Source organism: Thrips palmi, unplaced genomic scaffold (genome assembly GCF_012932325.1).
Source record: "Thrips palmi isolate BJ-2018 unplaced genomic scaffold, TpBJ-2018v1 HiC_scaffold_8, whole genome shotgun sequence".
NCBI lineage: Eukaryota > Metazoa > Arthropoda > Insecta > Thysanoptera > Thripidae > Thrips > Thrips palmi.
Genome location: NW_023144635.1, coordinates 12218560 through 12242551, shown reverse-complemented (window position 1 = coordinate 12242551; position 23992 = coordinate 12218560). Strand labels below are relative to the sequence as shown.

The 23992-nt window shown below is 54.8% G+C and overlaps 2 protein-coding genes across 2 annotated transcripts in view; both read right to left on the bottom strand.

Annotated features, from left to right (window-relative positions):
* Positions 1 to 14231, bottom strand: part of LOC117653239 (mucin-1-like) — a 17912-nt gene extending 3681 nt beyond the window's left edge. Inside the window, exons 1-2 of the mRNA XM_034398767.1 lie at positions 13859 to 14231; positions 250 to 338 (exon numbers count right to left, since the gene is read on the bottom strand). Of these exons, the coding sequence (XP_034254658.1) occupies positions 250 to 338; positions 13859 to 14163 (394 nt within the window). The 5' untranslated portion in view covers positions 14164 to 14231. The remainder of the gene's footprint in view (positions 1 to 249; positions 339 to 13858) is intronic.
* Positions 14232 to 17290: 3059 nt separating this feature from the next.
* LOC117653348 (CCR4-NOT transcription complex subunit 9) lies at positions 17291 to 21874 on the bottom strand. Its single transcript, XM_034398978.1, has 6 exons — positions 21689 to 21874; positions 21151 to 21275; positions 20717 to 21032; positions 20416 to 20610; positions 20210 to 20301; positions 17291 to 20132 (listed from the first exon to the last, which is right to left on the bottom strand). Exons 1-6 carry the CDS (start codon positions 21728 to 21730, stop codon positions 19964 to 19966), a joined length of 939 nt encoding a protein of 312 aa, XP_034254869.1. The 5' UTR covers positions 21731 to 21874; the 3' UTR covers positions 17291 to 19963.
* Between the last annotated feature and the right edge of the window lie 2118 nt (positions 21875 to 23992).

Below are 23992 nucleotides of genomic sequence, written 5' to 3'. Positions count from 1 at the left end.
ACGGGGCGGCAGCGCCACGCAGCGCGGCGGAAATTGCAATGCACGTCATCAGCGGCACGCCGTGCACGGGGTGCTGGACGACGGCCTGTCCTGCCGGCCGACTCCGAGAGTCGTTTTCGTCGCCCTGCCTCTCTCGCACTCATGGGGCGTCCCGTATGGGTGCGAGGGAGACAGAGCGACGGAAACGACTCTCGGCATCAGTCTGCTGTCCGCTTGGCGAGGCTAGAGGAAGAAGGAGAAGAGACTTACCGTTTTTGGACGCCAGGCTGGGCGGGCTGAGCGCTTCCAGTGGGCTGGAGGGCTCGGACCCGGAGGGCTCCTCCTTCTTCACGCACACACTGCGACAGAGAGAGAGAGACAGGTGGTGAGGCTGCGAGTCGTGGAAATGGCAAACGGCTTAACAGGAGACTCCAGGTCGGGCGCCGGCCGTGCCTCGGCGCGCGGAGCCGATGCAGACCGAAACGAAAATCGCAATTTCTCGAAAACGGCTTGGCCAAAAAATTTCAAACTTGGTACAGAGACTAGGAATAGACCAGGCCCGCCCCCGGTCGGGTCAAATCCGGTCCGACATTGCCTGTTTGCCTAATGGCGTGATCGGCTCGAAAAACGGAGACCGCCGTATCTCGGCTCCTGGGTACGATATCGAAAATCGGGCTTCTCGGCGTTGTAGTCCAACTCTTTCCCAGCCGCCTCTCCAAATTTAAGTCAAAATCCTGAACGGTGTGGCCGAAATTTTGGGAAACGCCGAGACGAAAAACGCGACTTTTCGGCGACTGGCGTGGCGAAGGCAGGCTGGAGGCAGGCAAACAGGCCTGATCAAGGGACCGGCCCCCGAAGTGCCCCCGCCACACCTCCCCCGCCCCGCCCGCCCTGCACTGCACTGCCAGACTGCCATTGTAATGCGCCCGGCCGTCTGGGGCTCGCGCCTGCCTGGCTGCCGGGGTGCATCCACGCTACCTGCTCTAGCAGTGTCTCCGTCGCACTTGCAGTGACAGACGGCACAGACAAAGAAAGTAGCTGTCGACGTCTGGGATGGCTGTGCGGACGGCCACCTTTGGCTCCGGCGAGGAGGCGCGGTGCGGTCCCAGCCGATTCCGAGCCAGCCGGCGGCAAGGCAGAAAAGTTCATCAGAAACTGGCTCAAAATGACACGTTTTTCAACATTGGTACCAATATGCGTTTCGAAGCGCGCTGATCAATTCTATACCCATGAAAATTTTTAAATGATTTTTTGTCAAAATTGTCCTAGCAATTTTTCGTTTACACGCAACTTCCTAGTTTTCGAGCTGATTCCGCCACCATCCGTAAAATCAACTTTCCGAAATTTCAAAATTTTTCATCCGCTCCAAATCCCTTTTGTTTGGCCTGAATGGGCTGGGTTTGGGGTGGGCAGGCGGGCCACATGCCTGGCTCCGCCCTCGAGCAGGTATATTGCCATCGCCAAACAAAAAGGGGTTTGGAGCGGATGTAAAATTTTTAAATTTTCGGAAAGTTGATATTTTACGGATGGGGGCGGAATCAGCTCGAAAAACTAGGAAGTTGCGTGTAAACGAGAAATTGCTAGGACAATTTTGACAATAAATCATTTAAAATTTCATGGGTATAGAATTTATCAGCGCGCTTCGAAAAGCATATTGGGACCAATGTTGAAAAACGTGTCATTTTGAGCCAGTTTCTGATGAACTTTTCTGCCTTGCCGCCGGCTGGCTCGGAATCGGCTGGGCCCGCACCGCGCCTCTTCGCCGGAGCCCAAAAATGGCGTCCGCATAGCCATCCCAGACGTCGACAGCTACTTTCTTTGTCTGTGCCGTCTGTCACTGCAAGTGCGACGGAGACACTGCTAGAGCAGGTAGCGTGGATGCACCCCCGGGAGCCAGGCAGGCGCGAGCCCCAGACGGCCGGGCGCATTACAATGGCAGTCTGGCAGTGCAGTGCAGGGCGGGCGGGGCGGGGAGGTGTGGCGGGGGCACTTCGGGGGCCGGTCCCTTGATCAGGCCTGTTTGCCTGCCTCCAGCCTGCCTTCGCCACGCCAGTCGCCGAAAAGTCGCGTTTTTCGTCTCGGCGTTTCCCAAATTACGGCCACACCGTTCAGGATTTTGACTTGAAATTTGGAGAGGCGGCTGGGAACGAGTTGGACTACAACGCCGAGAAGCCCGATTTTCGATATCGTACCCAGGAGCCGAGATACGGCGGTCTCCGTTTTTCGAGCCGATCACGCCATTAGGCAAACAGGCAATGTCGGACCGGATTTGACCGGACCGGAGGCGGGCCTGGTCTATTCCTAGTCTCTGTACCAAGTTTGAAATTTTTTGGGCCAGCCGTTTGCGAGAAATCACGATTTTCATTTCGGTCTGCATCGGCTCCCCGCGCGGAGGCACGGCCGGCGGCCGACCTGGAGACTCCTGTTAATGTGGCAACGCTGTACTGTACGAGCCCCAGAGCCGCAGCCCACGCAGCCCCAGCCCGCGTGCGGCAACCACCCCTCACGCACGCACGCACGGCAGGGGGCTCGCCGTGCCCCCATGCAAACCTGGGGCGGGCTGCCCGGCTCGGCTCGGCTCGGCTCGGCTCGGCTCGGCTCGGCTCGGCTCGGCTCGGCTCGGCTCGGCTCGGCTCGGCTCGGCTCGGCGCGGCTCGGCTCGGCTCGGCTCGGCTCGACCCTGCGTCACAGGGATGGGATGGGATGAATCGATTGAGTCTCGACTCAAGAGAAGGAGGCTGCCTTGAGGCTGCCTGGATTTCACACACCTCCCGTACACTTCCGCCTCTCGCCCCTGCACGCCTCGTTAGTCCTTTAAACAGTGTCGCGGACGACGACGAGGCGAAGAGGCGAAGAGACACGGAGACTCCCCGAGGAGGTGCGGACGGGGAAGTGCCGCTTGCCTTGGAGGCGCAACGACGGGATGTTGTTAAAAGAAGTTTAGTTCAGACCAACTCGACCGCGCGCCCCCATCCGCTGCCACCCGCCCGCCACCTCATCGTCAACGCGGTTGGCGAAGCTAATCCACCACGCCGCGCTGCCGTGCGACGTACAGTGCACCAGCGGAGCAGGAGCAGCCCGACAAAAACAAGATCAGAACAACCGAAACCGTGAATCGAACCCGAGCCGAACCGAGAGCGCGCAATTAATTTTCATCGACGCCGAGCTTTTTTGAAACAAAGACGGCACGGAAGGGTGGCGCACACTGGGCCAGAAGACCGGTGGAGGTGGTCGAAATCCATGACTGGTTTTGAGCTCCAGAGTCGCTGAATGGGACTCGAACCGAACGTGTGAGCCCAACAATGGATTGCCCTCCGAACAAAGAATTCATTGGAGGAGTCGCGACGTTTGGTTCGAGTCCTGTTTAGCGACTCTGGAGCTCAAAACACGACGCCTAGAGGTTTGGCCGCCGGCGCCGGTCTTCTGGCCCACTGGCGACGCCGAGGCCGCCGAGCCTGTCAGCGGAACGTGTCCCACATTGAGGTGTGATCCAAAGTTTGCCCCGCTAAGTGTCCTCCGGTCGATTGCTGCGGGGGTGGCCTGGTGTGGCGTGGCGCGGCGTGGCCCGGCGTGGCGCACCATGGTGGCAAGCCTCGAAGGGCTCCTTTGTGAATGCGGTGGCCTTTCGACGAATAATTCAACGTGTCGCTTTTGGCAGGGAAGGGCTGTGCCACTGTGCCTGCCGGCTTTTCGGCACACACACACACACACACACACACACACACACAGTAAGAGAGGGAGAGAGAGAGAGGGAGAGGGAGAGAGAGAGAGAGAGAGAGGGGGGGGCGCCGAACAGGGTCACCGTGCCACAGTCCGGCGGCCCGCTCTCCCACACGCGACTGAACGGCGGCGGGGCGGCCCATTTTCCTGGGTCTAACTCCCTAAAGGGGATCGCATGGCATGAAGGACGAAAGACGCGCGCGGGAATCGGGTGGGCTCGAACCGGGAACCCCCCAAAAAGGGGCGACTGCGGACTGATTCCGAGAGTCGTTTTCGTCGCTCTGCCTCTCTCGCACTCATGGCGCGTCCCGTATGGGTGCGAGAGAGGCAGAGCGACGAAAACGACTCTCGGAATCAGTTTGCTGGTGGGGAAGGGATCCGGCGGGCGTCGGCGCGGTCACGCCGTCAGCAGGCCGGAGGAGGGTTGGACAGCGACAGCAGCCGGCCGATTCAGAAGGCTCGTTTCGTCGCTCTGTCTCTGTCGCACTGAAGGAGCTCCCCATAAGGGTGCGAGAGAGACAGCGACGAAGCGCTCTTCTGAATCGCTCGCCAGCGGGGCGGGTGGTGGAGCGGAGCGCCCGGCGGGTAGGCCGCCGGTCGCAGCGCTCGGCACGCCCGTCCGCCGGGGTGCCTATGCGCCGGGCGCTCTCCGCGCCGCCGCCGTGCCGCCGTGCGCAGAGGCAGAGGCGGAGAGACTCGGAGAGCTTCCGAGCGAGAACGGAGAACGGAACGGGCCGAAGCGGAAGCTCGGTGTGTACACTGCACATTGGCTCGGCGAGTGTCTCTGTAATCCGCTCTCCCGGCCGAGGCAGCCGAGGCACGCCGAACGAGGCAAGAGAGACAAGGAAGGCACCGCGGAAGGGACTCGGCCGCCGGAGACGCGCTGCCTCGCTGCCTCGCTGCCTCGCTGCCTCGCTGCCTCGCTGCCTCGCTGCCTCGCTGCCTCGCTGCCTCGCTGCCTCCGCGACGGGACGGGGACCGGGAAAGGGTGGAAAGGGACGAGGCATCGATGTCCGCCGCCCGCCGCAAATCTTCCTAATTCCCAATTTTCACAGTGCCGGCCCCACGGGACGCGCCTACACTACAAACCTAACTGTCTACTAAGTACACACTTACAAATTCATGATTGTAAGTACACACTTACAAACGCATGCTTGACGCCGTATAACTCCATGCGTCAAGCATGTGTAAGCATTGTAAGTGTGTACTTGCAAGCATGCATTTGTAAGTGTGCACTTAGTAGACAGTTAGGTTTGTAGTGCACGATTACCCTGCCCTGCGTGCAAACTGATTCAGAGAGTCGTTTTCATCGCTCTGTCTCTCCCGCACTCATGGGGCAACCTGCATAGGTGCGAGAGAGACGGAGCGACGAAACGACTCTCTGAATCAGTCTACTGGCCCTGCCTAGCACTGCCTAGCCGTCTGGCCCACTGATTAGCAGCTAATTGATTGCTGCGCGAGGACTCATCGTTGCGTGCACGGCACAGCACGGCAAGCCACGCCACGCCACGCCACGGCACAGCCCACAAACAGACTCTGGAATCCAGTCTGCCTACACTGTCAAGTGGCGGTCCGAAAGACACTCCGACGATCAATATCAGCCAACCGTGAAGTGAAGCGGCTCAGACCGCCCCCGCGCCGCGCCGCGCCGCCCCGCTCTGGCCTACTTCCCGACTGGACTTGATGATTTATTCGGGACCGTAACGCTCCGGGCCGCAATAATGCCTCTGTCGCCCCACGGCCGTCCGGACGACGACGTTTCGTGAGGGCGGCGAGCACCCCGTCACTGTCACTCATGCGGCGGGGCGGCGCCGCTCTCTCTCTCTCTCTCTCTCTCTCTCTCTCTCTCTCTCTCTCTCTCTCTCTCTCTCTCTCTCTCTCTCTCTCTCTCTCTCTCTCTCTCTCTCTCTCTCTCTCTCTCTCTCTCTCTCTCTCTCACCCGGCGCCTCGAGACGACATCATCCCTCATGAGTGCGAGAGAGACAGGGCGATACGAAAACACCACACTGTCCGGAATCACTCTGCGGGCGCGCACGTTCGGTTCGAGTCCCATTCAGCGACTCTGGAGCTCAAAACCAGTCATGGATTTCGACCACCTCCACCGGTCTTCTGGCCCAGTGTGCGCCACCCTTCCGTGCCGTCTTTGTTTCAAAAAAGCGCACTCTGTCTCTCTCGCACCCCTACGGACCGCTCCATGAGTGCGAGAGAGACAGGGCGACGAGAGCGGTGCTCGGAATCAGCCTGCGGGAGGGTCTCTCGCGTGATGGCGTGTCGCTGCGGCGGCGCGGCGGCGGGGCGGCGTCGCCAAGATGCGCGGGAACCGAACCTGCATCACTATTCCCCTCCCCCTCCCCCTTCTTTCGACGCCGCTTCGCTAATCCAATCACATCCTAATGGCGTTAGACACTCGGCGCCCCCACCCCTACAGCCCCCACGCCTACAACCCCCACCCCTACAACCCCCACGCCTACAACCCCCACCCCGCTCCCCCCACCCCCTTCCCCCTCCCCGCGCCTCCCGACCGCCGGTGTTCCCTCACGCCGAATAAACAAGGCCGGTGCGGGAATGAGGAATCACAGCGCGGCGCGGCGTAGATACCGGCGGCGGTGGGACGGTTATCACCAGCACGCCGAAAACCGAAAACACCATCAACAGAACAAACAGGAAGGAACGGGCGCTATTTTCAATTTGAGCCACGGACAGCAACTCTTTACAGACCACCGGTGGGTGGGGGGCTTTCGTCTTTTCTTCCGGGTTTCAGATTTTTGTGCGACGCAGCAGCAGTGCTTCGTCTCTGAGTTCTCGGGGAGCGAGAGCGCGCCACGCGAGTCACACCCACCCACGCGCGCGCACTCACACACACAGACACAGTGCACACACTCACACACACACACACACACACACACACACACACACACACACACACAGTGCACACACTCACTGCACACACACACACATTCGCGCGCCTTTGCCGCCACTTTATTTTTGTGTGGGAGTCCTCCCCGCCGGCGTGCGCTGTGCGCTCCGCGGAAGGAAATCAATCTTGCCACCAGCTCCTCCTCCTCCTCCTCCTCCTCCTCCTCCTCCTGCCCCCCGTCCCCTTTTCCGCCCCTTGTTCTTGACTATGGTTTTCGCCTCTTCCCGCTCTATCCTTTTCTCGCGCTCGCGCCCTCGAGACAGCCCCGCCTGCCCCGCCTGCCCCGCCTCGCCCCGCCCCGCCCCGCCCCGCCCCGCCGCGGCGCCCCGCTGCCCCTAACCCACTCCGTCCTTATTCGCCCTGTCGCCGCCGCCGCCTTCATTCGCCGCGCGGCGCACTGCAAATAAAAACAATAAAAAAGCGAAACCGTCGCACTATTTGCAGTAAATTCGAAGCCACGGGGGCGGCGGCGGCAGCGCGTGGAACTGGGAACTTCGCGCGGCGAAGCGAAAAAAAGACAGCAAAAAGGAAAACGAAAAAAAGTGAAAGAAAGCGGCGAGAGAGGAGGTAAGGCGACGTGAAGCGCGGCGGCCGGGGCGGCCAGGGCGGCCCGCAGACTGATTCCGAGACTCGTTTTCGTCGCTCTGTTTCCCTCCCACCTCTACGGGACGCCCCATGAGTGCGAGAGAGACAGAGCAACGAAAACGACTCTCGGAATCAGTCTACAGGGCGCGTGCTGAGAGGCAATATCGGTGCCGGCGTGGTTATCTGCCGTGTCCAGACAAGACAAGGCAGAGGGTGGCAGGGGGTCGAGGGGGTATGCACTCGCGTAATAGTCGGTTCACTCTATCTGTAATAGCACGCGTAATAATACGCGTAATAGTCGCGTAATAGCCAAAATTGTCAAAATTTTATCAATTTTGGTGTGTTTTAGGCCGTTTTTAGCTAAATTCCTATTAATTTGTGGCGTAATAGAGCGTAATAGCGTAATAGTCGGTACACAGGTTCAGAGAGCGCATACCCCCTCGCAGGGGGTAGTGGCGGAGGGGGGGGGCAATGAATGGTCTCCCAGACAGCGCAAGCAACGTGTGGTAAATGCGAAAAGTTTTCGCGGCGGCCAACAGGCCTTTTTAACGTGCAGGCACTCTGCGTGGACCGCCATCTGTGCGGGGGTGGGGGTGGGGGTGGGGAGAAACAAGAACGCTCTGCTGGAAATACAGTCCGGAATGCAGCACAGCGGAATGTTCGTTAGAGAGAAACTGATAAACAAAAAAAGGAGGGGGCGCTCGTGCTGCTGATCAAAACAAAGACAAAAAGTCTGTCAATCAATTACGAGCGATGGAACCAATCGCCCGTTTCGATAAAAGTTTGCTTCAGTCGGGTGGACGGACACACATCAACGCGGGCGTGTTGTTAATCCAAAGTTGTGATGAATGTCAGTGGAAAGACAGCACGATTCCCACAACACGCCATTCGTCCTCATCCAGGCCGCCTTACACCTGCCCTCCCCGAACCCTCGCTGAGTGGGCCAGAGGACCGGTGGAGGCGGCCAAAATTCTAGACGCGTTTTGAGCGAGAGAGTCGCTACATGGGTTTCGAACCGCGTTTGAGACCCCGGATTCATCGTTCGGAGAGCAATCCATTAGTGAGTTCACAAGTTCGGTTCGAGTCCCATTTGCCGACTCTGGAGCTCAAAACGCGTCTGGGGTTTTGGCCGCCTCCACCAGTTTTCTGGCGCACTGTGCACCGCACCTGCCCTAAGCGCCTCCCTTTGGAGTGCTGCCTGCTCAATCTACTTCTCATTATGACGCTGAATCTTCTCATTCTGGCTACATCCACACAATCTCCTTCCATCATGGCCCACACCTGACCGACCAGCCTCTGCCGGCCTCTGCGCCAGTACACCGTACACCTACCTCCTTCCCATTTACACCCCTCTACCCCACGGCGAGCCCAGTAGAGATGAGGGATGGGCAAGCCAGCAAGCCAGCGCCGCTACCGCAGCGCGTGGCGGCGGTAGCGCACCTTCTTTGCCGAAGGTGCTGGGTCCACCCGAATGCTTCCGAACCCATGGGTTCGGAAGGCTTGCCTGGCCTGCCCGGCTGGGCGGGTGGAGTGGGCAAAGCGGCGCGCTCCGGGTCGCTCGCTGCGCTGGCGGCTGGGCGGGCGACCGACGGCGGCGACGGCCGGCAGCCGCGTCTGTCTATCTGCCGTTCGGCGCGTGCGTAGAGTCGGTTCGGCTCGACTTGAATCGTGCAACCGACGGCAGGTGCCCTCATTAAACAATAATCAACACATTAAAGAAAGTTGGGGAGGGTATGCAGACATACGGAATAGCATAAGTAGTCAAACTTGACATCATACGCCGTTCGGCCGATCGCGCTACGCCACGCCACGCCACGGCAGCGGCGGTTCGGCTAGCTGTCGTCTCCGTCGGCCAGCCAGCCACAGTCAAAGCGACGCTGTCTGTCTCACTCCCACACTCATCTTCGGGCCGGAGAGCAAGCCGCCCAAGCCGCTTGCCGGTCCAGCCCAACCCATGGGCAAGCCGAGTTGGGTTGGGTTCCGTGCCAGTCGGCAGCGGCTGGGCTCGCGCCGAGCTTGCCTGTCCCTTAATGTGTTCCGAGTTGGATGGAATATTGTATGAATTATTCACTGGATTTCTGACTTCAGATGTAAGGATGGATTTGGATAAATCCGAAGGAGAATGACAACGCGTCCGTTCAGTCCAAGGCAGAAACGTTTACTGATCTAAGTGACGGTTTGGAGGCTCGCGCCGGAGCGAGACTGTACAGATCAAGGAGGCGGTGAAGCAGACATCTTACCCACTCTCCACTTGAATTTTACACTTGGTAGTAAACAAACTTTTTACAATGAAATTACACATGAATTAACAATTGACATACAATAAGAGTTGGATACAAGGAATGTATAATGAATTAAAATAAGCATGTAAGTAATCTTTACGACATACACTAACAGTACAATGAGAATACAAGATTGTTTATGCACGAGAAATTTGGTTATGGTGAATATCACGTTCAACTCCTTGACATGAAATTCGATATCTGTTAGGACCTAGGACTTTAATTATAGTAGCATGGATTACAGGAGATCTTTCCTTAAGTTTGAAACAAACTTTCTCTCCTTCATTGTAATGAGAGAGAGGAGAACCTGCTTTGGGAGGAATCAATTGAGATAGCATGGTTCTGGGACGATATTGAAGTAACAACTCATTGGGTGATTTGAGTGTCACTGTGCTGGGAGTGTTCCGATAATTGAACAAAAATTTACTAAGCACAGTCTTAGTTGAGAGGGGATCACAGTTGGGATCTTGACTGGCAAGGATCTTGGCGGTTCCCTTCTTCGCAATGTCTACACTCTTCTCAGCTTGCCCGTTGGACTCTGGGTTGTACGCTGGAGAGTGCAGTAACTGGATGTTGAACTTCGTGAGGAAAGAAGCAAACTCAGTACTTTCAAATGGAGGACCATTATCGGCCACCAACTTCTTGGGTAGTCCGAATATGGCAAATGTTGACAGGAGTTCATCAATCACAAGGGGAGCTTTAGTGTTGATCATATGACAAATATGAATCCACTTTGAATAAGCATCTGCAATAATGAGGTAAGACTCTTTGGATTGTTCATAAAAGTCAATATGGATCCGCTCAAACGGAGATGATGGCTTGGGCCATGGCACAAATATTTTGGACGGCTTGAAGTTCACTAATGCACAAGTAGAACAATTTGAGCATAGTTGTTCAATGTCTTGGCTTAAACCAGGCCACCACACTGCAGATCTTGCAAGAAGCTTGGATCTAACTACTCCTGGATGACCTTCATGTAGCATCTTCAAAACTTCTTTGTGCAGTGAGGGTGGAATGATGACTCTGGATTGGAACATGAGGCACTTGTTACTGATTGAAATATTGTCTCTGACGGTGTAGTATCCTTTGATGTTGGAGTCGTCTTGAAATTTCTCCCTAGGTGGCCAGCCTAGGTGGACATAGCGGAAGACTCGTTGAAGGATTGGGTCCTTTGATGTCTCTTGGGCAACCCTGTCTGCAGATAGAGGGAGCTCAGTAAGGATCTTGAGGGAGTGAACTTCTGCCACTGAGGTTGGAGCTGGGAGTCGGGATAGCGCGTCCGCCACCACCAACTGCCTGCTGGAACGGTGAACTAAGTCATAATCATAGGCTTGAAGAATTATAGCCCAATGTTGGAGTCTATGATTGGCTCGAACTGGAATCTCCTTGGAAGGGTGGAGAATCCGTTGAATGGCCTGGCAGTCTGTTACCAGAGTGAACTTGCGACCCCAGATGAATCTGTGGGTCTTGCTGACAGCATGAACGGCTGCTAGACCTTCTCTGTCGATCTGAGCGTAAGCCTGTTGGGTAGGAGATAGAGTACAAGACATGAACTTCACAGGTTTATCTACATATCTATTACCTACTTTGACTGTATGGCACAAGACAGAACCAATTCCGTATGGACTGGCATCTGTGTACAGAACAATAGGCTTATTAGGATCGTAATGGATGAGTACATCTGATGACACTAACAATTGTTTACACTTATCAAATGCTTGTTGACATTCAGGAGACCAGAGGAATGGACAGTCCTGTTCAGTGAGTTTCCAAAGTGGTTTGGCCACTGTTGCAAACTGGGGAATAAAAATACTGTAAAAATTTACCATTCCCAGGAAACTGAGCACTTGTTTAGAATCAATAGGGTTTTTACAGTTGACAATTGCATAAGTAAGAGAGGGAGCAGGAGCTCTGCCTTCTTTTGAAATGACAAAACCTAGTATCTCTAGCTGAGATACAAAAAATTCACACTTATCAAGTCTTAACTTGATGTTGTGTTTATCCAATCGGGACAACACAATAAGAGTACGTTCAATACATTCTTGCAAAGTAGAACCTTGAGTCAGAATATTGTCTATGTAGCAAATAGTACCTTCTAGACCTAGTAATACTTCATCTTGAGTGTAGTCACAAGCTGAGGTATCGAGTAGTCATGGGGTACGTTGGGTAGGGAAGCTGTGTAAAGCGTACCGAACGCCCGAGATCCCAGGCTGGACAGGAAGAAATTTCTTCGCCGATTTGTTTGTGGAAGAATCGGTCCCAAGGGCTCCTCTACTGTAGGTGGTCCACGCGGCTCCGTAGGCACCAGATGAGCATCACAGAAACGGTCGAATCGCGCCACATATTGATCAATAGTTTCCTCAGAATTAGGATCAAATGCATCAAAAGGAGGCGGATTGGAGACAAACACGATGTGGGGTAGAGGAGGTTGAGCCATGGTGGCGTCCTCGCCATGCGGTCGGAGGGGAGGACACACTTAGCACACACTTGTCCACTTTTCACTTATCACTTGAGTTCTTTTGAAATCCTCGTCGCCATTAATGTGTTCCGAGTTGGATGGAATATTGTATGAATTATTCACTGGATTTCTGACTTCAGATGTAAGGATGGATTTGGATAAATCCGAAGGAGAATGACAACGCGTCCGTTCAGTCCAAGGCAGAAACGTTTACTGATCTAAGTGACGGTTTGGAGGCTCGCGCCGGAGCGAGACTGTACAGATCAAGGAGGCGGTGAAGCAGACATCTTACCTGTCCCTCATCTCTAGAGCCCAGACCTACTCGCCCCCACACACCCCACCCCACCCCACCCCACCCCATCCCATCCAAGCCCACCGCCTTGTCGTGGCCGTTCACTGCCGTGTTTCGCGGACTTGACCGCATTCTGCGGCCGTTCGCCCCACGCGACGTAAACACAGCGTAAACACGGTGTGGTGTGGCGTGGCGCGGCATAGGGCGGCGCGGCGTGGCATAGGGCGGCGTGGCGTGGCATAGGGCGGCGTGGCGTGGCGCCCGGCGGCGCCGACACGGTTCGGGGCGTGCTCGAAATAATGAGACCGGCCGGACATGACGCCTCTTGAAGCCCTGCTGCTGAAGCGTGCTGAAGCGCGCACGCAGTCCGATCGGAATCGATGCAGGGCGGGGCGGGGCGGGGCGAGGCGGGGCGGGAGTTCCTAACTGATAAACACGTCGAATCCCCAGGCCGTCCTGCTCTCCCCACCCGCTACGCCGGCCACAAACAAACCTCCCCTGCTGGGCCACGCTGCCACGCTGCCGCACCCCCAACCCCACCCTCCACAACCCGGCGCTCGCCGCCCGCCCCGCCCCTCCCCGCCCCACCCCACCCCACCCCGCCTCGCTCCGAGCGCGCCGATTTCGTGACCTACTTTTGCTTGTTCAGCGCCGCGCCGCGTCTCCAGCGTCTCTCTCGGAGTAATATCGGACAGGGGCGGCTTGTATGGCCCACTGCTTCGCTCTGCTTCGCTCTGCGGGAGTACAGGGCTGTACAGGGCTGTACAGGGCTGCCTGGGGCTAGGACAAGCTGCCCGGGACGGAACAAGACCCAGGGGGAGGCCACTTCCTGGTCGGATAAGTGAATCTGGCCATGTTACACGCCTTTCTGCGGCCCGTGAAAGGGCAGAAAAAGAGACCTCGGGTCGTAAAATTAGGTCACGTGCGGTCACCTCCATGTGCTTGCACGGCAGGGGTAGTGCTGCTCCGGCACCGTAAAGTTGAAGCAGACGACCTAGTCGCAGGCTCGAGTTTGTCGGGCGGAGCGTCGACAGGCCGCCAAGCGCCTCCCCGACGCCATCACTCGGCCATTCCATTTCATTTCTGCGATGGGGCCTCTCACTGCGCACTGCACTGCGGAAGGCCTTCGAGCGATGAAAGCGCCGAGGAGAAAGGGAAGGAAGGACACTTTGGCTCTCGGGCGGGCAGTCGAGCGGGCGCCGTTTGGGTCTTGGAGAGTTTTGCAGGGCCTGGGGGTCTTGGGGAGGAAGGGGCAGGGTCTTGCAGGCCTTTGTGCCGTCGGGGGGCCGCGGGAAAGGGCGAGCAGGGGAGGGGGCAGTGCCGCCCTGCAGCCCTGCAGCCCTGCCAGGCCAGCGTGCATTTCGAATGCACCAGCGTGTGACCTTGCTCCACATTGCAGGGACGCGGCGCGGTGGGGGTGTGGTGGGGCGGGAGGGCGACGGGGTGGCTGAACGGCAAACGGCACCAGGAAGGACACGAAGTGCACGAGGTGCACGAAGGGCCGACCAGGGCCGACCAGGGCCGCCGAGGGAGAGGAGACGGCGCCTGGTCGATGGGCTGATGATGAGCCTGGCTGCGTGCGCCGCGGCCCAGTGCGTGTTGTTTACATCGCGGCGGTGACCTACCTGGTGAAGCCGTGGTGGCTGAAGCTCCCCGTGACGGTCGTGACGGTGCCCAGGCCCGGGCTGTCCGGCCCGGACACGGAGGTAATCCCAGTGGGGCTGAGGCCGGGGCTGAGGCCCGGGCTGAGCGCCCCCGGGCTGAGGCCTGGACTGAGGCCGGGGCTGAGTCCCGGGCTGAGGCCAGGGCTGAGGCCCGGGCTAAGTCCCGGGCTGAGGCCGGGACTCGGTGCTGAGCTGGTCGCCTCCATGCCGATCTCGTCCACGCCAGCCGCGCCAGCCGCCTGCAGCTGCAGCAGCCTTAGCTGCATCTCAGCGCGCTAGAGCGCCACCTGGTGCACCTGGTCCAGCAGGCTTCCGTCCTCCACCGCCGCCGCTGCTGCTGCCGCCGCTTCCGCTGCGCCCGCCATGTTGCATCGTCCGCGCTACCGCCGCGGCCGCCGCTGCCGGGGCGTGCTCCTGGGCATGGCCGTGCAGGCCGTGCCGATGGCCGCGGCGAGGCGAAGCGCGAGGCGCGGCGCAGCACTGTTCGAATCGCGTTAAAAGCCGGCGAGGGGTGGGGGTGCGGTGCGGCGCGGTGCGGGGGGCGCTGGGCAGGCCGAGGCGGCGTCGCGGCCCTCCGCCGTGATGCTCGCCGCGCCGCGGTCGACGCTGCACTGGGGGCGGAAGAAGGGCTGCCAACACGCCACGAGGGGGCGGCGGCGCGGCGGCGGCGCGGTGCGTACGAGAGGGGGCGGGAACCACCACCGCGCCGCCAGCGCCGCCAGCGCGCGCGCCGTGGGGACATTCGACGGGGAGGGGGCGGCGGGGCGGCGGGGCGGCGGGGCGGCGGGGCGTAGCGGGGCGCGGACAGGTGAGGGGGGCGGCGCGGCGGGCGGGGAGGTTTGGTAGCCAGAGCCAACGCGGCTGGCTGGCCAGGGCGGCAAGGCGGCAAGGCGGCGGGATGCCGGCGGTGCGGGGGTGGAGCGGAACGGAACGGCGTTCTGAGGCGCGCGCCCGCCGCTCCGGGCTTCTAAATAATCTCGGAGGGATTGTCATATTCGGTTCGGGCCCACTGTCAATCGGCCGCCCGGCCCCGCCCCGCCGAACCCGCCACGCCTCCGATTCCGGTCGTCGGCTTTCGGTTTACGGCGGCCGCGGGGGCGCTGCTGATGCTAGCCCTGTAGTCTGGACTGGGAGGATTCAATCGACTGCCCGCTCGTCCAGTTTGATGCATGCATCCCCCTCCGCCACGCCACGCCACGCCACGCCACGCCACGCGCGCGAGGATGCCGCGGCCTACACGCGATCAATATGAGCGTCCCGCCTGGAGTCTTAATTGAATCGCATTATACTTTAGTGACGCGACGCGTCGCGCGTGGAAACTAGGTCAGCCAGACGGCGGTACGGCGGTATCGGGGAAGCTCGGGGCGGGAAGGGGACGCCGATATGGGGCTGGCGGCGAGCGGCCGCGGCGAGGGGTTGGGGCGAACGCGGCGGCCCGGCCCGGCTGGAGTGGGTAGTCGACACCTCCTCGAGAGCAGCGCGCTGGCGTCCTGGAGGAAGCGATTTCACTCTGCAGACTGATTCCGAGAGCCGGTTTCGTCGCTCTGTCTCTCCCGCACTCATGGAGCGCTCCGTACAGGTGCGAAAGAGACAGAGAAGAGCGACGACAACGACTGTCGGAATCAGTCCTGCGAGGTTTTATTCCGCCGCCCTGCTCGCATCAAGGAGTCCGTGTCCCGGGGCGGCTTTGGCCGCTTGCAGGAGCGAGGAAAGACGGGTGGCAATTTCCCTGTTCCTTTTCCCGCCTTTGCAGGCAGCCCCGCCGCGGCCGGAGGTCATTAAAGGCGCCTTCCGCGGCGGCAACGACGGCGCGCCACTTTAGTCGGCTCTTTTAAAAGTTGGAGCATTGTTTGGTAATGTTTCACACGACTTTCTCGTTCGTCATTCTTTATTCTTTTACCGACTTCCTGATCGACCGGGATTGCTGGCGTTGTTGGGGGGGCGGTGCTGGGTCCACGCGAGCCCGGACGGGACGGGCGGGGCGGGGCGGGGCGGGAGCGGGGATCGGGGCGGGGGGGGCGGGCGGGCGGGGCGGGGCGGGGCGGGGCGGGGCGGGGCGGGCGGGGCGGGGCGGGGCGGGGCGGCACTTTCGTCCGCCACTCCGGCGACCAGGAACTCCCTCCCCGTCCATCCCTATAACGGTGGACTGATTCCGAGAACCGTTCACGTCGCTGTGTCTCTCTCGCACGCACATGTGACACCCCTCGGGTGCTAGAGAGACACGAGAGCGACGAGAGCGACTCTCGGAATCAGTCAGTCTGCAGGGCGGCAGGCCGTGCCGCGCCAATCGGCGCCGAGTCCAGCCCCAGCCGGTGGCAAAGCTGCCCGATTTCCATTCGGAATGTGGGGCGCCACGCGGCGGCGCTACACTGCGCTACAGCGCCACGGCGGACGGACAAGGCCCATGCATGCGGACTGCGGATGGCTCTGGACGGCTGGCTCGGCGGGGGAGGAGAGGATGCTGCGGGGGCGGGGCGGCGCGGGGGAGGCGCTCTCTGCGTACCACTGCGACGTTCCTACTTGGCGCAATTCGTCCCAGGCCGGACCGGGCGAGCGGCGAGCGTGCAGCTCTTGATCTGGCCGCCGCTGGAACTACCCCTCTCCCTCCCTCCACCCCTGCGCGCTGCGCGGCGCTGCGCGCATCCCCAGCCGACGGGCCGACGGGGGTTGGCGGAGGCGAGGCGGAGGCAGCGGCAAGGGGTGGGGGCGGATTGGCAGCGAGGCGCGTCTGACCGCCTGTTCGCTGCGAGAAACTGGGTTACGCATGCCGGTATTTATCTCGCTCTCTCCCTCGCGCCGCCCTTCGCGTTCTCTCGGCTCGCTTCCCCTCCCCCCTCTCCCTCTCTCTCTCTCTTCCTCTCTGTGCCGCCCCGCCGCCCCATCCCCCGGCGCTCGCATCCCCGCCCTCACTTTTGAGCATTATCGACCCCCACCGCTCCACAACCAGCTGGCAGCCCCCCACCCCTCTCTCCTCTCTCTCTCTTTACCCTCCTTACCTTGCCCGGGCCCCGCGGCCCGCGAGCACACTTGAGTCCACTTGCCGCTGCTGCCGCTGCCTGGCAGTGCTGGCAGTGCTGGCGGGGCTGAGGCTGCGAGGCTGCGACGCGCCCCACTTCCAACTTTTCTCTCCACGCCGTCCCGTCCCGTCCTCCTTCCTCTTTTTCGCTCTCCTCGCCGAAATAAAAAGAATCAACGGGACGGCCCCCTGTCGAGCACCGCACCCTTCCCTTCATATTTCATCCTTCCGGGAACGCAACGCTACAGCAGCGCCCCCTTCCCCGGTCTTCCCCCTCAATCGTCCTTCCGCCACACTCAAAATGTTTCGCCATGACATTTATTCCACTGTAAAATGGGAATATACTTGAAGGATACGTATTGACGAATGAGACAGAACATCATAGAAGATATTTATTGCTTGATTAGAATAACGCACAAAAATGTCAGTACAAAGCACTAATGCCTCAATTTTACCCTTTAAGCAGAATCTTACTGAAATCTAAGGTGAAGAGTATCCGAGGAAAAACAGCACAAACATATATCAAATTATGCTACAAACTCAAAATTATCTGCATCACAAAATGGTGAAAACATGCATGGAATCAACACCTTTCTAGGAGGTTGTTTATGACAGAAAATTTGCTGAAGTTTGGTATGATGGAATTCAGTAAAATTCTATGACCTTCCCCACATTTTGAAAAGAAAGGTGCAGATTACAGGCACATTTACATAGAACAGAAACCAATTCCCAGGCAGAACTCATATAAAGACAGAACTTTACAGAGGCAGAGAGTACAATACATTCTGTGAAATCAAGCTTCAGTCTTCACATTATTACAGGTAGTCTAAGGACTAAATATGACATCAATCCTTTGTGATGACAGTAGATTGTCATTTTGTACATGAGTTCTGCTACATACGAACATGTCACACATATGGCAGAGTTATTAGTGTCATTCAAATAGTATTGTAGACTAAACAGGGAAGAAATATTCATTAAATAAAAGTAAACAAGAATAATGCATAGAACAGCAAACATTGTAACCAAATTTATACTTTATCACCCTGCTGCACTGAACTAACGTTGACAAGAAATTTTCTCAAAAACACCCCCAGGCTGCATTTTGATGCAACATAATTACACTATAGCCTTCCAAGAAGACAATTAAAACTAATTGATTCTAAAGTACAGTAATAATCTTTGTCATTAATAAGTTATCAATAATTGACAATAAAACAGTTACATGAACATAGGACTAAATGTTCAGAAAGGCTTTGAAAAGACACATGTTGGATGGTTTCACACCAATTATCAGGGATTTGAAAACATTTGTCAAAAAAAACTAGAATACAGAAGTCGTGGCATGTTTTGGGAAGTTAACTCTACATAACACAAGTTGCTCATTTTTGAACTTAAAGCATTTGCTTTTCAATATTAAGACAAAGTTAATCCTAGTCATTACACACTAGGCTGCACATTATTGCAGTCACCCCCACACTAAATACAACAATAGACTTTTCAAAAACAAACTTGTCAGTCAGAGACACTGTTGCCATTCTGTCCCGAACCGCAGCAAGTAATCTAAATACCATAAGACAAGGATATAAATTTAGAACTTTTCAGCCTTTACCAACCAATGCTTCAGAACATTATGTGAAAACAGGTTTCATATCACAGAGAGCCCAGCCCCCAAATATCTTTCACAGATCAAATACAAGAATAAGTTGACACAACTCTTCTCAAGAAAGAAAATACAAATGAACATGACACAACCATTGTACAACACAATGCTTAAGTGAACAGAAAATGTCATCAAGACAAAAACATCCAGTGAGGTTAAGAAAAGTTTGCAAAATGAGCAATCGATGTAGCCAAATAAAATCAAATATGAAGATAAAACACAGGCAGCATGATTTTAGATGAGTCGACGAAAACAATTATGGACGTGCATCAAGGAAATTTTTATAAACTTAGTACAGATTAACCAAGAAAAAAAAGGGAAAAAAAATTACCTGAACAGTTAAAGGATTGCCTTTATTGACATGCGAGATCATTTTCATTAATAGTACCGAACAACTGACAGTTGCACAATATGCCTGCATTAGCAGCAAAGAACTTGGAAATCAATAATAATCAGCTTTTTAGCAAAGGAGCGAGTAGCTTATGAATTTGCAAACTAAGACAAATGATAGCACCTTTTCCAAAAAGAAAATACCCCAAAAATACTAAACATTGAAATACAGAGATTGTTTGCACCAGAAACATTAATGGCATAAAATAAACTCATATAATATGCTCAAGCAACACGTCTTTAAATGAAAGGTCCTGTTGAAATTAAAAGGCGCACAACTTGATGCATGTATAGGAAATACAACACAGGTACTATGTAAAACAAAGTCTAGTCAGAATCTCGAGTTGTGGATGGCCAACCACATCAAAAGACACTATGACCAGAAAATCACAGAACACTAAGTAACAGAACCGAAAATTTTCAATTGTTTATATCATGGATATGATAAACAATTACCACCATAATTTGTAATATCCATGACTTAAATAAATAATTCTTGAAACTGAGAGTGTAACCTGGGTCTACTTCTACTTTGTGACCCAATAAATACTTACATGACTTGAACTCATCAAATGTAGATGAAAAATTAATTTAATTAAAGACTAACAAACAAGCTGACATGCAGCCAGTCATTTTGATACTTGAGAGGTTCATCATTTTGATCTACTCAATAAATTGAAATATTCACCACAGAAGACAATTTCATTTACAGAAAACAAAAAGATAAGCTTAGACTAATCAACAAAAATACAGGTGCTGTAACATTTTAGGTGACTGAATGCACCCTCATGAGCTTTCTTTTGTACATTCTATCACTTGACTCCCATCTTTTCATGTTCATCTCAGACAATATTTGGGTAAAGGAATTATAATTCTTGATCACAGAAATCACAGAGAAAATGTGTCTACAGCAATGAAGACCATGAAAAGAGGAGACTCAGAATTCCATAACACAAAAGGAAAAGGGGCCTTGATTAGAAACATGCAAAGGTCATAATTACTGAGGTGCCAGAGGAGAAATGGTCACGGCGCGAGGATCACCAGTTTCAAGGTTTTTCAGTAGTTGGGTGAGCCAATGCTTTGTCGATTTGTCATCTTGAAGGCATCCTGCAAAAGTGGAGTCCCTGAGTTGATCAGGGAGACATTGGCGTAAAGCCTCCCTTGCTCTGAAAAACAAAACAAAGAAAGAAAATGAACATTTAACTGTCAGAAGAGGTAGGGGAGAATAAAAATAAAAACTTACCTTGGGTTGTCGGATAAGCGTAAGTAGCAACGCACAACATGTTTCAACAACCGGGCAGAGGGTTCCTTGGCCAGGGATAGAACCATCTTTCCCTGAAAAGAAACAAAAGCAAAAGCTCTTCTAATTATCCACAATTTTAAATTTTTTTTAAGAAAAAGGAGACAAAAAGCACAGAACAAGCAATGAAATAATTCTTCACAACTTACCAAAATCATCGCTACATGAGAGAAGCGATCATAGGTTTGGCAAATGTATGACAGCCCGGAGTCATCAAGAAGGATCTTTTGAAGAATGAATGTGGCTACAGTCTTGCTAAGCTCTGATCCACTTTCCATTATGCGAAGACAGAGAGGAATTATTTCTGTTGTGAGCAAGAAAGTTATCACTTCCTGCTCGTCAGTCTGTAAAAGAAACAAATAAAATACAGTGTCACAGTTTCATTCATTCTCTGCACTTCCATATGTTAAATTGTACAATTACTGAAATATATTCAAGTGTTCCCCTTACCTTAACAAGAGCTCCAATTACACCCAAACTTGTCAAGCGCAAATATTCAAACGGCCTAGTTTTGCTAACAGTGTGTAAAAATGGGTACAGGAACAACGGAACATGAGCTTGCAGGAAGGCAGAACGGGTGTCAGGGTGTGAAGCCACACATTGCAATAAGGCAAGAGCGTTGCACACTCGATTGGACTGGTGTGCACTTAGAGTTGCGGGATTCATTGCAGGATATATGTTGACAATTTCTTGCAGAAGGGCTGCTGTTGTTCCAAATGAGTGCCAAAGCATCGGGGCAAGATCCGGCACAACCTCACGTTTCTTACTGTTGAAAGTAAAGAAAGATGAAGGTTGAAGTATGTTTTGGAAAACAACATAGGTTATAATGTTCAATTGGAGCTGAGCACATATACTATACTGTGCCTGAGGCCAATGATCCTTACCTCAGTTCCAGTAGAGCATTTTCCCTGGTGTCAGGGTTAGATAACTCCACAATCCACTGGAAAACTTTTTCTCGGTCAACAGCAGGGGGAAGAGTGGCTGGGCTCTGCTGCGCATTGATCAGTCGCTAAAACGCACACAAAACAAGGATTCAGAAATTTCAGTAATTTTATCACTAAGATGATAAGATAAGAATGATAAAGATGTTTGAGGGGATGACAAAATAGGCAAAATAAAGTAAAAATCGGCATCGTTTAATTAGAGTGAGAGCCAGAGCCAGTATGAATTAAGAGTGAATGAAGAACAGACAACACCACATAACTGTTCCAAGTGCCGAACTTGGTAATTAAGCAGAAATTTGAACTGCCGATGAACAAGAAGTTTCCAGAAGCATGAATCATATACAACAACGCAAATTACAGCAAACACTTTCATGTCATGTGAAGAAAACATGATTACAAACCATAAACAAGTTCGTTTTGAAACAAATCCGATAGGTTATGTGACAGATGATATTCCGCATCGAAATGCCGGACTTACCTGCATAATGTGCGGAGATTCTTTCCTGCCAGTTGGAAACATGGTGTCGAAAATTTTGAATCGACTTGACGAGAAATGAAGAATTGAGAAGTGCGCCGAAAACAAAGCCGAAACCCTCGAACTTTTGGGATGGACGCTGGCAGAGGACAACGCAGTGAACGAACGCGGTGGGTGGGTGGTGGTGGTGCACCGGTGTATCGCCGCCGGTCGCAGAGCGCTCTGGCGGCCGGCCTGCGAAGCTCAGCGCCGTCGCGATACTCCATGCCTTTGTTTGTTGCCTGCGTTCCCCACCCCGCAATGAGTGAGCGCACCCTTAAGCGCACCCTTTCCTTTCGTTTTATAGATTTCTGAATGTCCTCTTTTCCTGGACCGTGCACGGTACGGCCCATGATGAACCAGACGACGACACTCATCATCGTCCGATCAAATCTAAAACAGTAGGTAATGAGCGAGGTAATGAGTCCTATTGAAGGACGATAGGGACGACAAAATGAATGGCATCATCACGGTGAACCGGAAGCTCTTTGCGGAAGTCTCAGAGCGGAAACATTCTTGAAATTTATCGGAGCGGTATGAACTATGAATTTGTGGCCACTTGTCAGTTTCAGGCCTCAGGGGAGAAGAGACATTGCGTAGGTTTTGCCTACCCACAGGGCGCTCGCACCGCGACTTGCTGGTTCTATGAGGCCACGCGCTTTTTGAAGACACCACCCCACCCCCCTTTCCCCAGTACCAAGTTCCGATTGTTATTGCTATGTAGGTACAACTTCCAAAATTATCTTGCACAAAAAGAAAACCTCAGATTAAATTCGTATTTTGCGGTCTCACTTTCACAGTAGTAGTGGACACTACTTGTGTCGTAGATAAAGCGCTCGAGCGCGAAGGGTCCCCGACAACAGGCCACAGCAAAGCAGAGCACCGCTGGCGCCGCTAAAATTTTCCGCTCGACTAAATCCTTTCGCATAACCATTAGTCATCTCACCAGGGGCGTCCGCGCGCTGCCCAAATGTTCGAGCGCCTCGCCCTCGCCATTTAGTATTTTGCCATCAATTAATAATGAGTTGATCTCCTCGCTAATACCGAGAGTGGGTAACCCGCGCTCCGTACGCCCAGCCATTCAGAAGTTCAGAAGATCGGTTTATGTCCGGGTTTGTCGCTCTGTCTCTCTCGCACCTTTACGGAGAGCCCCATGAGTGCGAGAGAGACAGAGCGACGAGACGACTCCTCCGAATGAGTCTGCTGCCTTGCGCTACGGACTGGAGGCTGGCCAAGCCTGGCGGGTTGCCGCCGCTCGGACGTCGGGCCGCACTAGCTGCACGGAATGCGAGGTTCACAGTGCAGTGAATGAACTGAAAGCCGTCGCGCGTCGCGTGCAGAGCCAGCACTGTTTTATGGTTTATTTTGCGCGCGTGGAGAAGAAGTAGTGGCGAAGGAGGGCCAGTCTTTGACACTGCACTGCCACTGCGCACGCGTTGTGCTAATGCAGCTCTGCGCACCAGGCGGCCTCACACTCATGCTGAGACGCATGCAGCAGACTGATTCCGAGAGTCGTTTTCGTCGCTCTGTCTCTCTCGCACTCATGGGTGCCCACCCCAGGTGCGAGAGAGATGGAGCGACGAAAGCGACTCTCGGAATCAAGTCCGCAGAGCGCGGCCAGCATTGGCTGGGTGCATTGGCATTTGGTAGAAGGAGGCTGTTTATCTGTCGGTGCGCCTCAGCCGCGTCAGCGTGACACCGGCGTGTCACCTGTCCAGCCTGCCGGCCTGCACGGCCTGCCCCACCACTCCGCATCCGGGTGCGGCCGCGCAGCAGAGCCCTGAACCAGGAGAGGACTATTAATTAGATGGGGGAAATAAGCAGTGCAGCAAGCGAGGGGGCAAAAACTCGGGATTTTCGTGTACACATGATTCGGAAATCGCAATGATTGCGCATGGTTTTAATTGATTTCATGGCTGATTTTGCCTTATTTCGCGACGCACCAGGGTGATGTTGAGCGTGATTGCGTGTGATTGTGTTCGGAAAGAAATGATTTCGGACTGATTTGGCCTGGTTTCGTGTGATTCTGCCTAATTTCGGTCGATTTTAGTGATTTTGGCTGATTTCGGATTGCTTGATTTCGCGTGATTCTCAATGATTCGCGTGTGATTTCGGGGGCCGTGTACACATGATTGCGCGAGTTTTTGCCCCCTCGGCAGCAAGACAAGAGCCCAAGAAGTGCGACTGCGGCGGCGACGACGACGACGACCACCACCACCACCACCACCACCACCACCACCACCACCACCACCACCACCACCACCACCA